The following is a 23,395-nucleotide window of genomic DNA, read 5'->3' as shown; positions in this document are numbered from 1 at the left end:
TTGACAAGCCTCAAGTGCTTGTAATTTCACGAGCAACCTTACCCATCGAGTATGTAACCAGAAATAGAGACGAGATGTCATTTAATTTGGTTGAAAGCTATTCTCCCAAATCGTTACAGTGACAACTGTGCTTCGATTGGCCAGCCCGAATTCGAAACAATTGACGGGTGTCGTCAATTGTTTCACTTCAAATCGACCAGTTTAACTTGAGCTTTGCTGTAATGGACGAAAAATGCAAAATTACATATTTAATATTTAATTACCGATGAAATGTGACTCGGTTTGTTTTGTAATTGTACGTTTTACTGTTTTCGCCACACCACCGAATGGAATAGCCCCCATAGTTAGAGATATTATCTTTATTACAATAAATACAGAATATATTTGGAATATACGGAGACGTACACACAGGTTAGTTATTGGCGCTGTACTATTTCAGTTTAATTTGTGATTTCAGCGCAAACGAGAGTTGATATTTAAAAGTGATACAAGGCCCATTTACCTAATAAGTTGCCAGGGATGGATGGCCATTATTTCGTGTCTATTTCCGGTTATATTCTCGATGCCCTTACCCTTTAAAACGTAGCAGTACTTCTCCGGACGATCTCTTTCACAAGAAACTCTACTGCTACTAAATTAATAATAATTGTGAGACAATGTAAATAGCGACCTGGATTTTGTAAAAAAAAACCCGAAACGCAGTAACGATCATATTACTGTTTGGCGGGAGAAATAGGTAAGGTGGCAGTACTTCACTGGACGAACTCTATCACATCGATGGTCAAGTGGCGTGCATACCGGTTTTCATGATGTCATCATGTCTGTGGTTCCGGGTTCGATCCTCAGCCCGGTCAATGTAGAAAAACTAACATTTCTATATTGTCTCGAGTCTGGGTGTTTGTGGTACCGTCGTTGTTTCCGATTTCCATCACACAAGTGTTTTAGTTTTTTTTTACTTTGAGATCAGAGCAATGTATGTGCTGTTGTCCAATATGTCGTAGGTACATGAAATCAAATATTGTCATAAGTCAAAATTGAGAATACACGATTTGAAAATTCAAAACATTTTTGAATGAAACCAATAAATATATTCTCGTTTATTATGAATGGATTATTAAACCGGCACCACACACGTAAGCGAATGTTCTCGGTGAGAGAGCGTTCCTAAAAGACGCAAAATAGCATTTTTTTTTGTGATACCAAGTGTAGGGACGAACAAGTCGTGCGCCTGATGGTAAGCGACACATCTGTCCATAACAGTTGCAATGCCACTCAGAGCTTTAAAACGCAAAGATCTGAGTGGCACTGCCACTGCGCCCGTCACCCTGAGACATAAGTTGACAAGTCACATGTGCCTGTAGTTTCACCAGCACCATTACACTTCAAAACCGGAACGCAGTAAAGCTGACATTACTGCTTGGCGGCGGAAATAGCTAAGGTGGCATTACTTCCATGGACGAACTCTTTCACAAGGAGCTTTATTAAAAAACCTTTTTTTAATTTATTATGTAATATGATAGGTTTAAAAGTAAAGAAAGTACTTAGTAATTAAATTTTTATTGAATTGATATTCAATTTATTTTTTTGTGAAATTACTCCACTAGTTTGTTATAATTATTAATACAAAGATCGAACACTCAGAAAAAACACTCAGAAAAAAATCCTTCTGTAAAGGTACTAACTGGGTGATAAATCTGTCATAGATTTCTCATAGATGGCGCTACGACTAAAAAGTCGTTGAAAGACCAAGCACAAAGACACGACGCAAGCACATAGAAAAATTCGTGAGGTCCGTTGGTTCGTTCCGTGGCTTAGTTGGTATAGCGTCTGCCACGGTAAGTAGAAAATACTAAAACAACTTACGTGTGAGGTACCGAAATATTACGTATGAATAAAAAGAATGACATTATTCGCAATAAGATAGATTCAATATCTTTTGTTTAATTTTTAAATTGTATTTTATCGTATAAACTAAAACGTAAAACGATACTAGCAAAGTCCTTGGACGGCTCTTCGTTGATTTTGGGTCAGCTTTCGCCATCCTTCTTTCCAAGTCCTTGTAATTGGTAACGCATGAGACTGAACTTCAAATAGGTACCTACTTCAAACTTGAACAGTGACTCATCATATAAAAAAAATTCAATAAACAGGATTCATCTTTTAATTTGCCACCTTAAGGGTTGGAATATTATATAATAGGTGGTATATTTTCTTCAAAGCATGCGACCAGTACTGAGGTGTATCCCCTTTAACAAATAGATAAAAATACAGTCCACAGGGTAAAAGTATTTTGATGTAAACATGCAAGAGCTATTAATTAAAAAAGTACCCTTATACTTCCAACACTGCGCCCACTTAATTTTTTAATAATTTTCTGTTATTTTTGTAAACAGCCATTTTTATTAAGTAATATTATGCTTTCTGCATATTGTGAAAAAAAATAAAGAAACAAAAAAAAACAAATTTTGTGAAAAAACAAAAGCAGAATAGCTCCAAAAATTCATATGCCATCCGTCAACTTAATTTTAATTACACATAAGTGTTTATTGGAGTTATTGAAATGTGCTTAATAATCACATGAAAATTGTAGAAACAATACGAAGCACAAGAAACAAATTATGTGTATGTGAAATTTTATATCGATAAAAAGTTCGACTAATTTCGTTATTTTCGTTAGATCTCATCTCTAATCCTCTCTCCTGAAAATTTGACATTTAGCAGCATGTCGCCTTGTAACTCCAACAGTGCGAAATATCAGATTCTGGTAACGTAGAGAACAGTAGAACTCCTTGTGAAAGAGTTCATCAAGGCGCAAGGTTTGTTCGTTCTGTCACTTAATAATATTATACAAAAAAGGAAACGAAGCAATAATAATAACGCACACACTCCACACAGGCCCGCACTAGGAAAACCCTGCGTCGCGGGTGCCATGGACACACACATAAACAACCACAAATTACACCCAAACTCACGAGAGAAATAAATGTAGGCCATACAAATATTTCTCCAGGCCCGGGAATCGACTCTGGGACCTCTGCGTGGTAGTCCGGCATGGTAACCGTTCAACCACGGAGGCAGTTAAATGAAATAAATCATGAATACTTATAATTCATAAATGTCGCCGACTATCATAGTATTAATTCAAATTAGGATTATTCAATAGCTTCTTTCGTTTGTTTTATATTTTCAATGCCAATATGGCAGTGTAGGTAAAAAATTGATAGACTCCATTAAGCTTTTCATTAGGGAGGAGAAAGTGTATGGTTATTTCGACGTGGTGTTTAACTGGGGGCGTAGCTCAGATGGTAGAGCGCTCGCTTAGCATGCGAGAGGTACCGGGATCGATACCCGGCGCCTCCATAACTATCGTTTTTTTAAGTTTTTATTTAATTTTTTTACATCTCACTTTACGTGATACTATTTATTGTTTATTTAAAAAAAAAATCAGCAGTAAGGGACCAATGGAGGAGGAGAAATAAAATTAAGTCACTATGTGCAAGTCCATAATATTATGCAAATCTATTGGCATGTTTATTTATCTTTGTATAATCAATTCGTTGTTTAAGTTCAAACATAAGATATTTTTTGAATTTTTTATTTATTATAGTCTGGCAAACAGTTTAGAAAGGGCTTCCTAAAATATTTCTCTTCGCTAATCATACCGTCTCTTGCAACACTACATAAATTACAATTTTAACAAAAGGGGAATTTGTACACAGCAGCAGCCACCATATCTATGTAAATTTGCTTCAAAACAGTAATGTGAGCATTACTGCTATACAAGAGTTAGGGTTTATTTTTAATATTATTTTCTCCCCTATAGTACGCCTTTCTGGTGGAAGTGGCCAGAAGCGTGCTGACTCGAGGTCGTGCCACCTCCCCTTCGGACTCACCACTAAACTGCCATACCTTTAGGAAAATTTTAATACATTGTTTATCATTAGGCAATCTTTCTCGACCACAAGCCCCCTAGTTTTATAATACAAAATTACAATGTCAACAAATAAGTAGCAATTTCTTCCAGGCAACCTTAGGATGTAACAGTTGGAAAGGGAGTTGCAATCAAGTAATATTTTGCAATGAAAGTGTTTTAAATTGACAAACTACTCACCAATAAAGTAAATATATAAATAATAATAATAAATACATACATAATTGAAATTGAATTACTTACAGATAGTGCAACAAATGAACTTCTCGTCGCGAACATCTTCTATGGACGTGCAAAGAAACTTGGAGTCGATGGTGGAGAAACGAACTAAGGACACCTTCGGCCCACCCATCGGGAAGAAACTCCTCGTCTTCATCGACGACATGAACATGCCTATTGTATGAACGTTAATATATTAATTATTAGTAATTTTTGTCATTGACACTGGAGAAAAACCGACAAAGTAAATAAGAAAATAACGAACGAAATAATATTAAGTTTGTTCATCAAATACAATTTTGATATCTTTCGCACAATAATTATAATGGCCGGTGCCAAATACGTTGGCTTTTTAAAATCTGTAAATCACTTTGAATTAAGTACGTCAATTTATTACTGAGCGTGCGCTTCGGGAGTTTCCAAACGATTTATAAGGTTATTTATAAAATACTAACAACCTCCCAGAACTATATTACTAACATCATAAATTACAAATATTGTTCCATAACGTTTTACAGAGCGTAAACAATTTACCAGAAATAAACTTATCTGACACTTTTTACATCTGTATTTGGTTCAAAGTTCAAACGTGCAAAACGTTGCTTATGATGTTATTAATATAGTCCTGAGCGGTTCTTGGTATTTTAAAAATAACCATGTATAAAGGTACTGTAGAGTAGGCTGTATGGATTGTATTAGAACTGTCTGAATAAATATAGGTTTGTATTTAGAATTGTAAAAAAATAAAACAGTATTGTGGTAAAATGAACGTCGCGGTTGTTCTGGTCAAATCTTCAAATTGAATACACGCAGTAAAATTTTATTTACGATTAATTTCCTCGTTTCTCATTGAAAAGTGCCTCTCGCTACGCAAACCCACGGCTACGATCTTTACAGTACTTGTGTGAAATTTTATGATTCTCCTATTTGAGACTCGCTACAAATGCACGATTGCATCGCTACACTTGGGAGTTTATAGGCGATTGCATCGATGCAAATGGCCTATAAATAGCAAGTGTACCGATGCAATCGCTTATTACACCAAGAGTGAGAATTGCAACAATGTAACATAGGTAACACTGATTTGTTTATTTGCCTACAGGTAGACACATACGGTACTCAACAACCCATTGCACTGCTAAAGCTACTGTTCCAGAGAAAAGGTTTTTATGACAGAGGGAAAGATCTCACTTGGAAAAACCTCAAGGACATCGGTTTCCTTGGCGCTATGGGCAAAGCTGGTGGTGGTAGAAATGACGTAAGTTTTTTATGTTTATGATGTCAAGCGATGAGACGAACAAACGAACACGAACGTGCACCTGGTAGTAAGCGATTACACCTCTCCAGTCGCGCAGGTTTCTGGGAATTGGAGAGTCGCTTCGACGTCGGGAGCTGAACGTGCCTACAGCTCCGTCACCACATAGGAGGCTTGGTTGGTAGCTCAACCATTAGTTGAGCAATACGCAAAACGGAAAGTGAGCATGTCAACAGCTCCGGTACCTATTTGGACAATAGGGAGGGCGCTGTATGTGCACCCGGGTTAGCTCACCAAAGGCACTAGTCTTTGAGATTCGGATGAAGTCTATGAAAACGGGCTGATCCGGGGTCAGGACCTGACTGATAAGGTCCCTGTGCAGGCTTGCTTGCACAGGCTATAGTGCTCTTCCCGTATATCAAGCGGTTGATAGGGAAGGTCATTATAAACAAAACTAATGTCGAAAGATATGGGACTGTCCATAATGGTCTGACGTCCTTGGTTACATAACGGTTTGCATTGTGGGCGCTGGATGAGGAGCTTCCGAGTTCGATTTCCGGCTGAAGTGATTTGGAAGCGAATTTTCATGTTATGACCACCGAAATGCGTTATCTATAAGTACGAATAGTCTTTAAGTCGCCTTCAAATTTCCACAAACATCATAAATTTAACTTTTCTGAAACATGTTCGGAAATGTTTGCATTACTTTCAAAAAACTAACACGAACAGTTTGTCATCTATGGATCGTGCGACTTCTTTCCGGCCAAGGCCTGCAAAGTAAGCATGAATATCCATTACTGTCCTCTTCTCTAAACTTTCAATCTATCTACTAATAATCAACTACGTAAACGAGAAGAGCGATAACACAAAATAGTAATTTATTGTGCTCAGCCTAATTTAAAACAAAAGGTAATAGTAGCCAAGGAAAACTTATTGTTGGCTATGAGCAAAGTAAGATTCCTGAAAACTTATGAAATTTTCATGCACTGGAGAATCACGTGAATCACATCATCGGAAGTTCAGCAGACTATTAATATGTGCCTGGAAAAATAACATTTTTTTAGCAAATTGTCCCAACATGTCAAATATTACTTTTCATGTTTTTTACTTTTTTTATTATACGTCTTCCTCTCTTTGATCTTTATATCATATTGTTTGAGAAAAGTACTATACAAGCCTCGGCGGGAACGGGACATAAAAATGGAAGTAAATTAATTTGCTACTCCGCGAAACCAAGGAAAGTTAAATCGTGAAAAATAACTGCGCTTGTGTTGAATATTTTTTCATGCGCAGCTACTTTAACCTTCACTGGGTTCGCGAAGTAGCACATTAATTTACTTCCATTTTTATTAACATGGACTTCCGCAAAGTAACGCATGAATCTATTAATAACTCATACTCGTCCAGCAATCCTTACTTCCCGATCTCTGCAGTAATGTACTATTACATTCTACTTTTACAGGTGGATCCACGATTCATTTCGATGTTCTCAGCGTACAATCTCCAATTCCCCTCGGAGAGCACGTTAAGGCATATTTACATCTCCATTATTAACGGGCACTTTGAGATTTTCCCCGATGAGATTAAAGAAATAGCCGATCCACTTATACAATTGACCCTTGATCTTTATAAGGTAAGATTTTTTTCCACTAATTTGTCGTAATTATTAATACATATATTATATATATTTAATATTTCATTACCGATGAAGTGTGATTCCGTTTGTTTTGTAATTAGACGTTTTGCTGTTTTTCCTGCACCACCGACTGGTACAGCCCCCCATTGTTAAAGATATTATCTTTATTTCAATAAATACAGAATATTTTTGGAATATCAGAGACGTACACACAGGTCAGTTGTTGGCACTGTAATTTCAGTTTTCTAATTTGTGATTTGTGATATAGACCCATTTGCTGATGAGTTGCCAGGGATGGATGGCCCTTATTTAGATACTATTTCTGGTTACATCCTCACTATATGAATTTTTGAGTTCTAAAAGTAATTTGTGTGCTTTACTTGTTCTCAGATTCTAATAGTAGAGCTGCCCCCGACACCTGCGAAATTCCATTACATTTTCAACCTGCGAGACTTGTCTCGCATCGCGGCCGGTATGTGCCTCACGCATCCCAATTACTTCAGTGAAAAACGAGCTATGGTGCGGTGCTGGAGGAACGAGTTCACTCGAGTCATATGCGATCGACTAATCAGCGTTCAGGTAATATTACGCTTAAAATATTTACAAGCTACGTTTTTAAACCAAAACATTAAACGTAACTAACAATGACGTAAAAATTACAACAGTTACAATTTACAACATTTAAGATTTATTACTGTATGGCAGGGGTACAAGCTCTGCTCACACTGGGTAGAACATACGCGTATCTACAGCACCGATTTTCAGCTTGTAAAACTTAGAAGCAGTAAAAAAATTTTTGTAGCAGTGGAGCTCCTTGTGAAGGTGTTCGTTGAGGGCAGTACAGCCACTTTACACTTTACTATTTCAGTCGCCAAGCAGTAATGTCAGCATTACTGTGTTCCGGTTTTGAAGGGTAAGGTTAGATTATAGAATTATACACTATATTGGTAATGACATACTAAAACGTATGCAAATTTGTAAATTTGATATGCAATGTAAGTGCTTTTCATTGGATTATTTAAAAAGACTTTATATTAAATTTAGAATATACCATTAAATTAAAGGACACAACAAATTATTGAAAAAGAAAAATTATAAAAAAATATTCAGAATTAGTAATTTGTAATAAAATATGCTATCATATCATAAAGTTTTGTTTATTGATTTTTATCCTCCTGTGCCAACCCTTCCAAAATGGGAATAAGTTTCGCACGCTCTTTAGAAGCTTTATATCTGTTCCTTTTCTTTACTCATGTGGTAAGGGTGTTGTGAAATTACAGGCACGTGGGACTTGTCAACTTATGTCTCAGGGTGACGGGCGCAGTGACAGTACTGCGGCTGGCCTATAGTAAAGGCTGATCACTTATGTAAGTTGCCTATCATAGGTAGGGCACCAGCTAGGGATGTTCACCTCTTCAGTTGTGAGGAAGAGGGATGTAGTCTAGGCTCTACTCTATAAATAGAACTACTGGCTGAGTGAATATAGTTTTGTATTTAGAATGTGTTAAAAAAATAGGATAGAAAAAAGAACATCTTGGCAGATCTAGAAGTAGCCTCAAGAAGTAAATATGTGAAAAATACAATAAATATCTAATTTTGAAGTTAATCCCAGTTTATATTTATAAAGTACCTCTCGCTACGCAACCTGAGCTACCCCGTAGGCTACAGTACCTCTCAGATCTCTGCGATTTACAGCTCTTGAGTGGCACTACAACTGCTATGAACAGGCGTGTAGCTTATCATCAGGCGCACGACTTGTTTGTCCCGTCATTTGCTATTATAAAAAAAAACACGTGCAAAAAATTAAACCAAAATTAAAACTAATGAAATTCTCAACACGCACATTTATATCAGTAATATATCACAAGTAGAGTGACTAACTATTATACATAATATATAACTATGACAGAGCAAATCGCTATAATACTAATACCAAAACAGATTTCGGTCATAATAATAAATCAATACTATTTTACACTATGTTTCCTTTTTTTTGTGACCTCAAAAATAACTCTTGAGCCGCGAAATCAAACACGGTAGGGTCATACATCTTAGGGTTTATGACATACTTTTCTTTTGCTTCTGCCTCTCGTAACAGTCATTTTGAACCCTTAATTATACTTACTACCTTTGACATCGTAATTTTCCCTTAAATATTATGCCGGACTGTTTTGTTTAATATTGGTTACAATACACTCCCATCTCCTTGACTCGATTTTCGATATATTCGAGTATCAGTAATCAAGTAACGCGGGACGAACATGTCGTGCATTTAATGGTAAGCGACACGCCTGTCCATAACTACCTACCTATATCCGACGAAGTAGTTACTGGGGACTCTTCAATATAATTCTCTTGACATGAGGGGGAATAACAACTTGCTAGTCTGTTAGCCAGGTTTTCCGCGGAGAATCGGATTGTTCTGAATTTGTGGAGAGACGGCGTGTTTCGACGACAGGAAGTGAGCGTGCCTACAGCTCCGGTACCTATCTGGAAAATAGAGAGGGGGTACTAACTGTATATGCACACGAGGCGACTCACCTAAGTCACTAGCCTTCTGAGAACTGGATGAAGTCCGTGCAAACGGGCTGATCTGGGGTCAGGACCTTACTCAGTAGGTCCCTGTGCGAGCTTGCTTACACAGGTTATAGTGTCCTTCCCGGATAACCAAGAGGTTGATAAGGAGATTCACTACAAATAAAACTTATGTAGAAAGATATGAGGCTGTCCTGAACTTGTGGGGAAACTTGTAGGGTTATTTGTCCCAGACGTCCATAAAATAGTTCTTCGGTGCGCACAGTATCGCATAGGAACTCGCCGCTGCTCCGTGCTCTCACAATGCTCGACGAACTCTTGGCGTGGTGATGGGCGGTTGTGCATTGTGAATGCTTCAGATTCCGTGAAATGATGGGTGCTGGCGAATCGAGTGTATTATTATAATGTATTTTATTTTTAATCTTATTTTTAGTATTTTCATTATTACTAAAAGCAATCAGTTTTCACGGTGCATTAGTTCTTAACTGTAATACGGGTAAATAACAATTGCATTACCACTCAGAGCTTTACTCGCAAAGATTTTAGGGACATTACCACTGTGCGCGTGACCATAAAGTTGACACCTGAAGTTTCACTAGTACTTTTAATCTTCAAAATCGGAATTCAACAATGCCCACGTTACTGTTTGACGGCAGGAACTCTTTCACAAATAACTCTTATTTGCATCTGAATTGAATGCTCGTTTAAAAGGCGTAGTTCATTTCAGGACAATGATTTGATGAAAGAACATATTCATCAACTGGTAATTCAGTACTTCCCTGAGGAGGAGCCAGCGGTGATTGAAGAAATCGTTGTTCCTGAAGAAGTAGTTGAGGGCGGCGATGCAGGCGAAGATGATTTGGACGAAGGTAAGCTTTTATTTGCCCCAGTATTTCTACAGGCCTACCGCTTAACTGAGTCGGTTCTTGAGGTAGCTGCGCGGTGGGGAGGAGTGACAGTTTACGTAACATTTATATCGCGCTGCACACAGGATAATTTCAACAAGATTTTTATAACGATATTCAATAACAAGTTGATTGAAAAAGTGCCAAATGGCTTGTCTATTCATTTCAATTGTCAATGAAATTGTTTTTTTTTATTATCGTTTCACATAACGACAATTGACTAATTTGGTAGGCACTTTTTTCAATGAACTTGCTATATCAAAAAAATTTTGTTGAAATTATCCCGTGTGCAGCGCGACATAAGGTTACGTATATTGTCACTCCTCTTGAAACGCGCAGCCCCCTCAGGGACCCACTCAGTTAAGCGGTAGGCCTGTAGTTACAGTATACAAATAAACTGTAACTGTAAAACCCACGAGCTTCGGACTCTGAAATAATGACGCAGTAAATGTTGATAAAAGGAGAAACTAGCTCATTAAAATACCGCAAGAGGTTGCGAAATCGCTTTTGTTTAGATGTAGGTTAAAGCAGTCATTATCCAGGAAGACATGAAATTAAAACTAAATATTAAAACGAATGCCAACATGTCTATTATATATTTAGTATCAATAGAGCTCTTGTGAAGTGCAGAAGTACTGCCACCTTACCTACTTCAGCCGCGAAGTAGTAATGTGAGCATTACTGCGTTCCGGTTTGGAAGGGTGCTGGTGAAATTACAGGCAAATAGCTCTTGTCAACTTATGTCTCAGGGTCACTTGGTATTATAAAAAAATATACAAATGTGATTTTTTCCAACATCATATTATTTATTTTTAGGTAGCTTCATGTAAAAGTTCAGTCGAAATTAAAGGTCGTATGTTCTATGTGACAACTTCACATAGAACACACGACCTTTAATTTTTTTATGTAATTTGCAGAAACTGAAAAGCCGAAAAAGAAAGAAGAAAAGGTAACTGAAGAGGCTGTAATTGAAGAAGAAGAAATTGAAGAGGAAGAAGTGGAAAAGGAACTTACGGTAAGGAATTTTACATTCTTAACAGGTTTCCAAGTAAATTAAGTATATTAGGTGGGTGGCGCCAGTCACCGACAAGCACCACTGTTCGACATCTTTTTTCAATTAATTTCTAATATGATTTAGTAACACGTTTGTTATTGGTGTCAGTTACTGGGTGTTCATTATTGCTGAGTGTCAATTACTGGTTAATTAATTAATTGATTTTTGGTGTTCATTACTGGAGTGTAGTTTAGATTTATTTAGAAAAAAATAAATACAATGAATAGCAACATCTCTAGTCGGGGCTAGTAACTGTAAAGGTATTTAACTGGGTGACGAAATACTTTCATAGATTTCTCATAGATGGCGCTAGTATAGATAAAAAGTCGTTAGAAAACCAAATACAAAGATACGACAACAAGCACATAGAAAAATTCGTGAAGTCCGCTGGTTCATTCCGTGGTTTAGTTGGCATAGCGTCTGTCACGGTTTGCTAGAAGACGTCGGTTCGAATCCGGCCGGATCTGTGTGTTAATAATTATAATTGTAGTTTAAGTTTTTTTTTAATAATAATAGCTTTTTCTTAAAACATAGCACGAGTCATCACCGTACATGTTTTTATTGTTTAGTTGGAAGAATACGTATTCCGAGATCCACTTTTGTTCGGGGACTACCGCAATGCTTTAGACGAGGAAGAAATTCGATACTATGAAGATCTTCTTGATTACGAAGCTGTTTATTTTCTTTTCCAAGAGGTGAGTTACATGATACATTTATTTTTGGATACTTTTATATTTACAAATTCTCATGTCGGTTTTGGGATTGGCGTTTCAACGCCTCACCCTTCTGTACGATAAATAACAGATGAGGCGAATCGTCACATTGACGATTGCAATTGCTATCTCATATTCATCACGTACAGATTCTAGATGAATACAATGAGCGCGTCGGCAAGATGTCAGTAGTACTTTTCGAGGACTGTCTTGAGCATCTGACGCGCACTCAGCGAATCCTACGCATGGACCGCGGCAACGCTATGATCATTGGCGTCGGCGGCTCCGGCAAGAAGAGCATTTGTCGTCTTGCCGCTTTTGCTGCCGGTGAGATTCTTGAATAGATATTCTTTAGCCTTATGTAACGGATAGAAGTCATACGACTTTTAAAGTATTATGGAGTACAGACGGACTAGGTCATCTCCGGCTTTTAATTCCGGTTCGGTGGATTCATCTTCTTCTTAAAGTACTTCGACTGTACTACTATGGTTGGTCGTAATAGGGCAAATTTGTCCTATCCATGGACAAAGGAAACAGCTTTTCTGCTCTCGCGAGTCCAGTCTACTACCTATATTATGTTGCGTAAGAATGATTTTTGCGTCTTACATCGTGTTTCTTGCTTTCAACCTTTAAGTTGAAGCAGTTGGTATCTATCGTCGTGGGTTCATAAAAGATCAAAAAATTATGAATGGAGGGTGTAGAGTCATGTTTTAGTCCAGTAATACCTGCCCTTATGTGACCTTATATTCTCGAGCAGGTTGCGAAATGTTTGAAATTACTATAACCCGTAACTACAACGAGAACTCGTTCAAAGACGATATGAAACGACTCTACAATCAACTCGGGGTCGATCGCAAGAAAAGTGTCTTCCTTTTCACTGCTGCTCAAGTAAGTTACTAAAACTTTTACTTAGACGAACTCTTTTGTATTGAATTGCAAAGTGAACATTTGGTTGGTAAAGTAAGTGACGTAGGTGATTCACAAATTTATGAATAAGGAACCGTTGTAAATAAATTTAATCAAAACTATTTCTATATTCACATTGTATCGAATCATTACCATCATTTTCAGCGACAAAAAACAATGTATAAATGTGATACTAAATTGTATTTTAATATAAAATAATGAACTTCGTAACCGATTGTGTAACAACTAACATTTGTTTAAACAGTGGATGTTGAACCTTTTTTGTCATTTACAATATATTTGCTGTCTCTATCTAAAGATTTTTAAGGCTATCACGCATTTAAAGTAACACTTGTGATTAAAAATATGCGACCTTGCAATACATTTTTTGCCGCTTCGTTTATAGTAAACGACGTAATAGTGATGTACAAGTCGGTTACGATAACTGGTTGGGTCGCTTAGGTTATGATTTTTTTAAATATTGATTCTATCCGTTACACTAAAATATAAAAAAACAGTTGAGTTAACAATAAACTTAGCTTTTGCTATAATTTTTATTTGACGTAATTTTGGCGGAAAATGTCAAAGTATTCTTGTCCGTTATAATTTAAAATATAATTTGCAATAAAACACGGCTGTTTAAGTAAGAATGACGATTACGATATGTCGGCGGTCTTGACTCGATGAATCCAAATCCTGATTCGAGTCATAGTTGTTAATACTGAATATTTAACAGATATCTCATTTTTATTGACCAGACTGTTCTAGAATCCAGTGAGAAACATTGAGTGAGGTTTGGGCTAACGTAGTTTATGTATAATAAATTAAGTACCGATTCAATTGTAACAAAGCTACTTGATGTTCTTTTTTTATGTAGATTGTAGAAGAAGGTTTTCTGGAGCTTATAAACAACATCTTGATGATTGGAATTATTCCTGCTCTATTCGGAGACGACGAGAAAGACGCCATCATTAATTCTTGTCGCAATGCTTCAGGAGAAGCGGGATTTGGTGTTGGAAAGTACGTTTAATGAATAATTCTTATTTAGTGGATGTAGGAACAACGTTAGACGTGCAGGCATTGATGCGCCGAAGTAATGAATTACTTGTCGTATTTATAATTTTTACTGCACGCCATACACTGATACCATAGTATAATAAGACCAAATAGGGCAACTCCCGCTTGTTCGGCGCATCAATGCCTACAGCCTGCTCGGAGTAGCGTAGGGTTGTCACACTATTAATATATATTTAGTTGTACCTACAGGTTGTGAACATAATTTGATATTATGATTTTAACAAAATATTTGTGTTACCTCACTGATTATGTACTCTCAACGTAGTGTGCGGAGTTTCTGAAAAAGCTGACGTGCTTCATTCGTTTAACCCATCAAGTGTCCTAGAGATACACACTGTTCTGATACACTGATTGTTCGTAAATTTTCGTCATATAGCATCATTGCCGTTCTGGCTGGATTTCATTTAGAAAAGTTCGTTTCTGGAGCCCCTCATCTAATGCCCATAGTGCTAGCCGCTGGGCAACCAAAGTTGTCAAATAAACAAATAAAAAATATGTAACTTACCGAGAAGAAAGACGATTTTAATTTTGAGGCACTCTTGTTCAAACTTGACGTGTTCTTGTCAAAACGTTCTTGTTTATACGTCTACTATTTGCTGTTATTTTTTAAACACTGAGCGAACGCTTCCAATTCTATATTGAATGGCGCCTGAGAAGACCTGCGGTTTGCAACGCAAGTAAAAAGTAAGCGAGATTATGCGAATGTGTGCGTGCGTAAACGGCGCGCGGCGCGCTACGTTTGTATGGAGTTACCTTACTTACTTATTCTTTATGCTAACACTCTGTACAATACAATTTTTTTCTACTCCAGTACTTTAATCTGTAAATATAAAAATTCTATTGTCTGTGGCTACTAATCTAAAAACAATTATTATAGCTCTGTACCATAGATTTAGTATATCCGTAGATTGGCCCTGTAGAAGTATTGGAGATGAGATCAAAACAAAGATACATCTGTGTGCGTATAATGTGCATGTGTGCAAGATAAATAGTGTTGCGCCATCCACTGATTTAACATTAATATCGATTAACATATTACACCGCTATTTCACTTCGTCATATTCACCAAAATGTCTTTTCGCAAAACGCCGAGGCGTTAATTAACTAATTAATTAATGACTCAATACAAATTACAAAAAATATATGCTTGAGAACTTTCCCTCCCAATAGTGACTTCAAATTCAGAATTAATTCATTTTTGTTACAAAACACGAATGCATATTTGTACCAAATTTCAAAATAATCAGTCCAGTAGGTTTCGAGTAAATTGGCTGTGACAGACGGACACGTGAACACACAAGTGATCCTATATGAGTATCGTATTTCGGAACAGAACAGAACTCTAACAACAACAAATCGCTGATTTATTGTTGACGAGAGTAGTACTAAACAAAAATCCATTAATTGTAAGACATACATAATATGACATATGAATAGACATATGAATAATATGACATGACATATGAATAATATGGGTACAGAACCAGAACGTAGCTTTACTCTTTGCTTGCCTCTAAAGGAACAGTATTTTTCGTCAGTGTTTGCTGCATATTTTTGAAAACTTTTTGGGAAACCAGTCTTCTCTCTTTAGCATTATAAGCCATTTCTGTCTTACTTCAATGTTTTGAGGAAATCTGAATCAACAACAATAATTAACATAAAAAAATGGGTGCCTCAACTACGCTATTAAAATAAATTTTCGTTTTAATGTAGACAAAAAATAATGCACTAATGCAATATTAATTAAATATAAAGTACTAAAACCAGAAATTTCTGATTCAATAAGATTAAGTATGAAGATGATTTCGGCTGTATGCGAGCCACGCCTTTGCCTTTCTTTTTTTCATTTAATGACATCTCGATAACATATTATCGATTGCGTTAATCTCTATGAAAGTGGGGTTATGAATTTCAGAAATTCACGTATTTGATATATTTTTTTATTGAATTCGTATACATTTGGGTTATTAATGCACTTGAATGGTATAATTTTAACGATATTTTTATGTAAAAATCTTTTGTGGTAGTGCTTTTAGACAGCTAAAAATTTAAATAGTACTTACATGTGAAATGTACAATTCTGCGAGTTTTCCTTTTTAGATGAGTTACATCCGGGCAATGAACACGTTACCATGACTAATATACGTCCGTTTAACACTATTTCACATTTTAAAACCAATTATTTTTCAAAAATAAACGAAATTTGTTTCGTTGTCAGCTGACCCTAGGTTCATACAGGTTCATAGCGTATTATGAAGTGGTCTCGTCTACCCATCTCGCTCTAACATACCGTGTACACTAACGCTTTTTCACTTGCATTGCCAATCTATGGTTACCTATATACTAAATCTATGCTCTGTACTCAGAAGTATAATGAGTATTTAAAAAAAGAACGTCCTGTTTATGCTAATTAAAATGTGACACTACTCAAATGTTCTACTGCCTCCTAATTGGTTAAATTGCGCTAAAGGTCTTGCAACTCCGCCATAAACCTTTATTAAAAAAATGATAGGTTAATGTATAAGCGGTACTTGGCCAATTCTATTCTGTCTCTTTGGTTTTTTGTATTTAGCGTTTGTTTAGCTTTTGTTACAGTTCGTTGTTATGAATTGTTAACAAAATGTACATTACATATTAGTTGTGTTCAATTATTTTATTTACTCGTAGAAAAATGTTGGTGTGCAGTTATTACATAACTAGGTTTTAAAATCTCATACAGTCTAGAATACGTCGAAGATTGACACTTTGTACTTTGGATCGTTCTTATCGCAATAATAATAATAGCGCGAGTGTGTACTCATAGCCCCGCACAAGGGAAATCCTGTGTCGAGGGTGCCATTGGACAACCACAAATTACATCAAAACTCACGAAAGAAACAAATGTAGGCCATACAAATACTTCTCCCGGCCAGGGAATCGAAACCAGGACCTCTGCGTGGCAGTCCAACATGGCAACCGTTCGGCCACGGATGTAGTTAAAGCAATCGGCATAGAGTTAGATTTAAATCTTATAAGTATCAAACTTCACGTGCTCTTGACCCTGTACCTATTACTTAGTGCCACGAGGCAATTACTCTGAAACAAATTCCTATTAGAAATGACTTATTAATTATACTTAATCTATTCCAGGGATTCCGTCTGGCAGTACTTTTGTTCCACAAGCGCTGATAATCTACATATAGTGCTTTCGATGTCACCCAGTGGCGACATCTTGCGAAACAGGTGTGATAAAAATAACTCGATTTATTATGACGTCATTTTATCTCTGGTATTACATGACATTGTAAGTTTTGAAAATAAAACAACAGTGAAAAACACTTTTAAACTTTGAACTGCCATATCTCGACTGTGACTGCATGTGCATTGGATCCTTTTTATTTAACTACCTCCAATTTAATTCCATATTGTACGCTTTGAGTAAAAGAAGTGATAATGATTTTATTACCCTATTGTAATAGAAAATATAAGCCGTTCCAACAGATAATATAATTATAAGAGATAAGGTAATTCTTCGGTGCTAAGGTCAATGAGTGCTAATAATATTTCTGCAACTATACTAATAAATATTTCAGGTTTACGAATTTACGAACCTATGAACACCAGTCGATATAGCCTCAATGTACATTTTAATGTTTAGGTGTCGCAGTTTCCCGGGTCTCGTGAATAATACCACCATAGACTGGCAGTTCCCTTGGCCGAAGCAGGCGCTGTTGGCTGTAGCTAACGTGTTTTTGGCCAACGTGAGTATGAAACTAAAAGTTCTATTGACGGCTCGTTTCTATTTTTAACCGACTTCAAAAACAGGAAGAGGTTCTTAATTCGACTTTTTTTTGTATTTTTTTTTCATTTTTTAAGCTACTGCTCCTTTACTGAAACTATATAAGGTTTTAAAAAAAACGATTCGAGGGGGTTGTAGATCTCGTTTTGCTGATGCCAGACATGATAATAACTTAATATCGGTAAAATGTCCATTACGTTAGTTATGATCAGGAGGGCAGTATAGGAATTCGTCGGTTGGCTCAATCCGTAGCTTAGGTGATAAGAGCGGTAGCCACGCTAGTTCGAGTACAGTCCTTTAAGCTCATCCCGCCCGCCCCGTTTTACCATCATGAACGCCGGGATATCATCCCTATTTTGGTAGATATTCTCTTCAGGAGTACCTTTTCGTCATCTTTTATTATGCGCACAGTCCAGGAGTAGAATTCCCTGTCTGCAACTGTGTTTCCGAGCACATACAACCAGAGTGTCTTTTTACCGACTGAATAGGCATCTTCTGGGCGAGCTCTTTTCATCGTAGATTCTATCTTTTCTCCAAGGCTAGGTAAAGTCTGTCTTTTTTGAAGACGCAGTAAATTTACATTTGTAGGGTTGGCAGTTTCATAAAATTGTAAATAGTTAGGTAGTTGTTGTCGATAGTTCTATCGATAGATTGAACTGAATTGTGAACGTGACGACGTTCTAATGATTACTAACTGCGTTATTGCCTTCTTTATTCTTATTTTGACAGTTGACTTTTTGGTATCGAGATAACTTTTTATTCATATACATTTTAATAAGAATAACCGGATTTGATTATATACATTGAATTAAAGTTATGAACTTTAAAATATGTCTCCTCTCTGTTCATAAACATAGTTCTACATATAGTAACGTGTATGTATGAACATAACAAAAATTGATAATTCAAATGAACTTGTGCTCAGTAATTAGATTAATAATAATGGGACGAGGATGATTCCATAAGCGTGACCAATATTCAGCAGATAAGTTCTAATATAGTCGACAGAATATTCATCGACAGCAATCACCAGCTGCTCGCAAGTCCATTTACTTAAAAAAAAGGTCGGATAGGAAAGTAAAGTTACTCCGTCCAACCCATTGACTTACAAATAAATGGACGACGGGTCTAATACAAAAACCACGAAAAAAATGTCCCAAGTCAACCTATTCGAAATTTAAATTGTAATGTCATCGCAGTATCGCGCTGTCAGTAGAACAAATGAAGACTAAAGCGGAGTGTCGCGCTCTGTATACGATTTTAGCGCCTTAAAAGTGCGGACACTTTTTAGCGCGGACCCGACGTCCATATAATTGTAAGTCAATGGTCCAACCATTTATTTAACTTTTGACAGCTCGAATTCTAATCAATGAGTGATGTTCTAATGCGTTTCCGATTTGACTTTTTATAACATATAATTTTATTTATGAAGAGGTTTAAATTGTGAATATGAGCGGGTTCAAAGAAGAAGATATTGTCTGATTGGGATGGTGATGTTGCGTTTGACAATTTGTGTAGGTACTCAAGAATTAATAATTAATGTTAATGAGGATTCGAGTGATGATTCCCGTTCATATGGAGAAGAAAACGACTATTCGTTATAATAAACAATAAGAATTTGTTATAAATCATTATAATTTATTAGACAGGTACAAAATTTATCAACTTGAATAATCTTTGCTACATAACCTATTGACTCGATAAATATCGGAGCTACACCTCGCACCTCGCATCACTAAAATTAAAAAATAAAAGAGTCCAGGAAGTGCTGCATTTTATTGTCTATGGTTGTATGTTAATAATTACGGAACTTCGGAGGCATGCATATGTCAAAAGTTAAATATATGGTTCGACGGAGTATAGTAGCCACTAGACATCCTTCTGTCCTTAACAATAATGGAATAACATGACACTTGATTTCTGATAACACCTTTACATTCCAGGTGGATAAAATTCCGGACGATTTCCGTCCAATAATCGTGGAACACGTTGTCCACGTCCACATGTCCGTTTCGCGTTACACCGTCGAGTTCTTGTTACGTCTTCGCCGTCAAAACTACGTAACACCAAAACATTACATGGACTATTTGACTAACTACATTGCATTGCTTAATGAGAAAGATGCATTCATTATAGCTCAGGTGAATTTTGGTATATCTGTATGGTGTACTACTTAATTTTTTTGCTGACGACATCACGCTTCAAATCAAAGCCTTGCCATGAACTCTTACTACGATTTAGTTTAGTTTTTAAGTCGTTGTGAGACAGCGCTACATGAAGTGTATATCACCATCCCGCTTTTTTGTCTTTACAAACCTATATTGAACTGTAATAAGAGTAAGGCCTCTGGTCTTAAATAACATTATTGTGTCATTACGTATACTGCTAATTTTATTTATACAATTTATGTAATGAAATTAATTTAACGGTTAAGTATGTAAGTACTAGTTTTGATTATAAAAATGTCAAATTTTAAACGCAAGCCACACTGCGATCGAAGCTATCTAACATAGCTCACGTAGTTGCATGCAAAGCCAAGGGCTCGTGCAGCGTGCCGGCGATATGTCGCGACTGCGGTCGCGTCGACTCGCAACGACTTCTAACGACGAAATACAGTGCAGCATGCGGGCGACTGGCGACGTAACATTATCGGCGACTGACCAATAGCTTAGTGAATTTTCGAATAATTATCGTACCTACCTACAGAGAAAATGGATATAGTGTCAGAACTTTTTTTGTTGGAAAATTCCGTTTTACGGGTCCGTGTCATAGGAAGGATACGAAGAAAGAGAGTTAACATTAATCTAATCAATATTCTGCGGCGATTACCAACTCCATCAATTAACCTATCTGGGTTCATTATTATAATTTCATTACTTACGTAATAATCTTATAATAATAGGAACATTAACGGATCATCTAATAGTCGCCGGTCGCGAGCACGCTTCACTAAGTCATTTAGTTCTACATATAAAACAAGTCGCAGCGAGTCGGTGCGACCGCAGTCGCGAAATGTCGCCGGCACGCTGCACGAGCCCTAAGTTAGTAGTAAGCATAGATATAGGATATCTATGGTAGTAAGTAGTGACTATGGATACGCACGGGCGTGAAGGGCGGACATGTTTTACATAGCTAGCGGGATCGTTGGGTTAGTTTAGTTAGCTCGGTTAGCTTAATTCGCGGTGTGAACCGAAGTATGAAAAGATGCCCCGGCTACGTGAGCTAGGCAAATTTTGCTCAGCTTCGTTTGCGGTGAGATCTGCGTATTAATTTTAATATCAATTTTTAATAATCTCATGCATATTATTATTTTGTCATAGTGAACTATTATTCAATTTTCTTGTCACTTAAATAATTGCCGACTTTACAATTATGCTTCCTATAAGTCGATAAATTAAATACAAGTTTTTTAAAGTTGCCAATGGCATTTATGACTTTAGTACGTATACAGGGTTAGTTGTAAAATACTAACAAACTACAGGCCTACCAGTTAACTGAGTCGGTTCGGGAGACATGACAGTTTACGTAACAGTTATGGTGCGCTGCACACGGGATAATTAGAACAAGATTTTTCTTACGAGCTTCAATAGCAAGTTGATTGAAAAATGTGCCTACCAAATTACTCAGCTGTCATTATGTAACCTATCTACCCACCCGAGAGAGTCCCTGTCTACCGACCCGAGAGATAGGGTTTTCCGGAGAGACTACGGGCTCGATGGCAAGACCAGGATACAGCGGGCGTTCGGGCCAAATCCTCCGCCAGTGATATACCGTCCACCGGCACCGTCCACGGGCGTCTCTGGTGGACCCGGACTTGGATATGGGGTTGTGGGGTTTGTGGTTAGCTGCAGAAACGGGTATGTTTGTCTGTCCCGGTTGAGTGTGGCCGGGGCGTCTATTTCGTGCGCAGCTAGCGCGTCTAGTTGAAGGCCTGAAGCGAGGAGCCGCGCGGGATACGTGAGTTGCCCTTTGTGTTGGAAGCTATGCCCGGATATTGTCACAGGACACTGCGACTGGCATCTCCGGCTCTAGCCCGGAGAGTTAGTAGAGGATAAGTTAGATATCCTCCGGTCCCTAAAGCCGCTTAGGTTATTGGGAACTGGAGAGACGTCGTTTTTCGTCGTCGGGAAGAGAGCCTTACAGCTCCGCCACCAATGAGGAGATTTGGTAGTCGACTTAGATTCGGCGGCTCAGCGGTGGCAACCGCTAGTTGTGCAATTCGCAACGGGAAGTGAGCGTGCCTACAGCTCCGGTACCTATCTGGAAAATATGGAGGGTATTGCACGTGCATCTGGGGCAGCTCACCCGAGGCAGCTAGCCTCTCGAAGAACCGGATGAAGTCAAGTGACAGAGGTCTGTTATGTGAAACAATAATAAAAAAAACTGTTACACTCATAATTGAAATGAATAAACAAGCCACTTTTTTGAATTAACTTGTTAATTAATATTTTTATAAAACTCTGACTGTCAGAAAAAAACTGTCACTCCTACCGCACCGTGTAGATACCTCAGGAACCGACTCAGTTACGCGGTAGGCCAGTAGCAGGACTATGTTACTAACATCAAAAATAAAAACTTTTGTTCCATGACTTTTAATAATTCATCTTCATCAGATTTTACATTCGTACAAAAATAAAAATATTTAAATGCATCCGTATTAAGAGCTCTAATGCCAAAAAAAGTTTTGATGTTGGCTCCGCCCAAATTTGTGAAACAAATATATGCCTGAAGTTCGCGTGACATGCGACAGGAGATGTTGAATTTTGCGCATTAAAAGTACCAAATTCGTTTTAGCGGAATAACTCTAATACTAAAGGGATTAAAAACAAATCCGTACTGACAGTTGTCGATCATGCATAAATATAATTAATTATCTAATTTTTGTCCTAATAACATTTCGAGGATAAATCGAAAAAATGTGAAAATTAGAGGTCATTTCGTGATTTTTATCTATCGAGGAAACTTTATTGTTTTATGTTTCTGATTAATGTCTATTCTTGAATTTATCGTGTAGTTACTCAAACAATATTTTATTTTTAACAAGTGAATATACCCCTCTAAAATAAAATCGAAGATTAGGAATTTTTCCTCTTAACGGTGATAAGATAACTCTTTACGGTAATAAAAGAACAGGGGCGGGGGTCATCGGGGAAGATGCTTGCACGGCTGAACTTACTACTAGTTACTACCTTACTATTGGTAGTATTTGGATACACACTTAAGATTATTTTTTGGTAAATTTATTATATTTTGTAAAAAATCATGCAATACCAGTTGTTGTTTATGATATTAGCAATATAGTCCAGGTTATTAATATTTTACAACGGCACTGTATATGTACTATGGATCAAATTCTATGTAGTGGTAGTCGTTCATCTGTGATCTG

General features: G+C 37.1%; 1 protein-coding gene and 1 non-coding gene across 2 annotated transcripts in view; both read left to right on the top strand.

Moving 5' to 3' along the window:
• Positions 1-23,395, top strand: part of LOC113230933 (dynein heavy chain 10, axonemal) — a 125,012-nt gene that overhangs the window by 74,298 nt on the left and 27,319 nt on the right. The window contains exons 51-63 of the mRNA XM_026465042.1: positions 4,177-4,329; positions 5,253-5,408; positions 6,868-7,038; positions 7,432-7,620; positions 10,304-10,445; positions 11,399-11,496; positions 12,105-12,230; positions 12,398-12,575; positions 13,006-13,136; positions 14,032-14,174; positions 17,361-17,453; positions 17,869-17,971; positions 19,953-20,150. Coding sequence (XP_026320827.1) covers positions 4,177-4,329; positions 5,253-5,408; positions 6,868-7,038; positions 7,432-7,620; positions 10,304-10,445; positions 11,399-11,496; positions 12,105-12,230; positions 12,398-12,575; positions 13,006-13,136; positions 14,032-14,174; positions 17,361-17,453; positions 17,869-17,971; positions 19,953-20,150 — 1,881 coding nt within the window. The remainder of the gene's footprint in view (positions 1-4,176; positions 4,330-5,252; positions 5,409-6,867; positions 7,039-7,431; positions 7,621-10,303; positions 10,446-11,398; positions 11,497-12,104; positions 12,231-12,397; positions 12,576-13,005; positions 13,137-14,031; positions 14,175-17,360; positions 17,454-17,868; positions 17,972-19,952; positions 20,151-23,395) is intronic.
• On the top strand, positions 3,288-3,360 carry Trnaa-agc. Its single transcript has one exon. It is a non-coding gene; the product is annotated as a tRNA-Ala (tRNA).

The sequence above is a fragment of the Hyposmocoma kahamanoa genome, unplaced genomic scaffold, assembly GCF_003589595.1.
Source record: "Hyposmocoma kahamanoa isolate Upper Pololo Valley unplaced genomic scaffold, ASM358959v1 64, whole genome shotgun sequence".
NCBI lineage: Eukaryota > Metazoa > Arthropoda > Insecta > Lepidoptera > Cosmopterigidae > Hyposmocoma > Hyposmocoma kahamanoa.
Note: the sequence above shows the minus strand (reverse complement) of the source record. Positions and strands in the feature narration are given on the sequence as shown.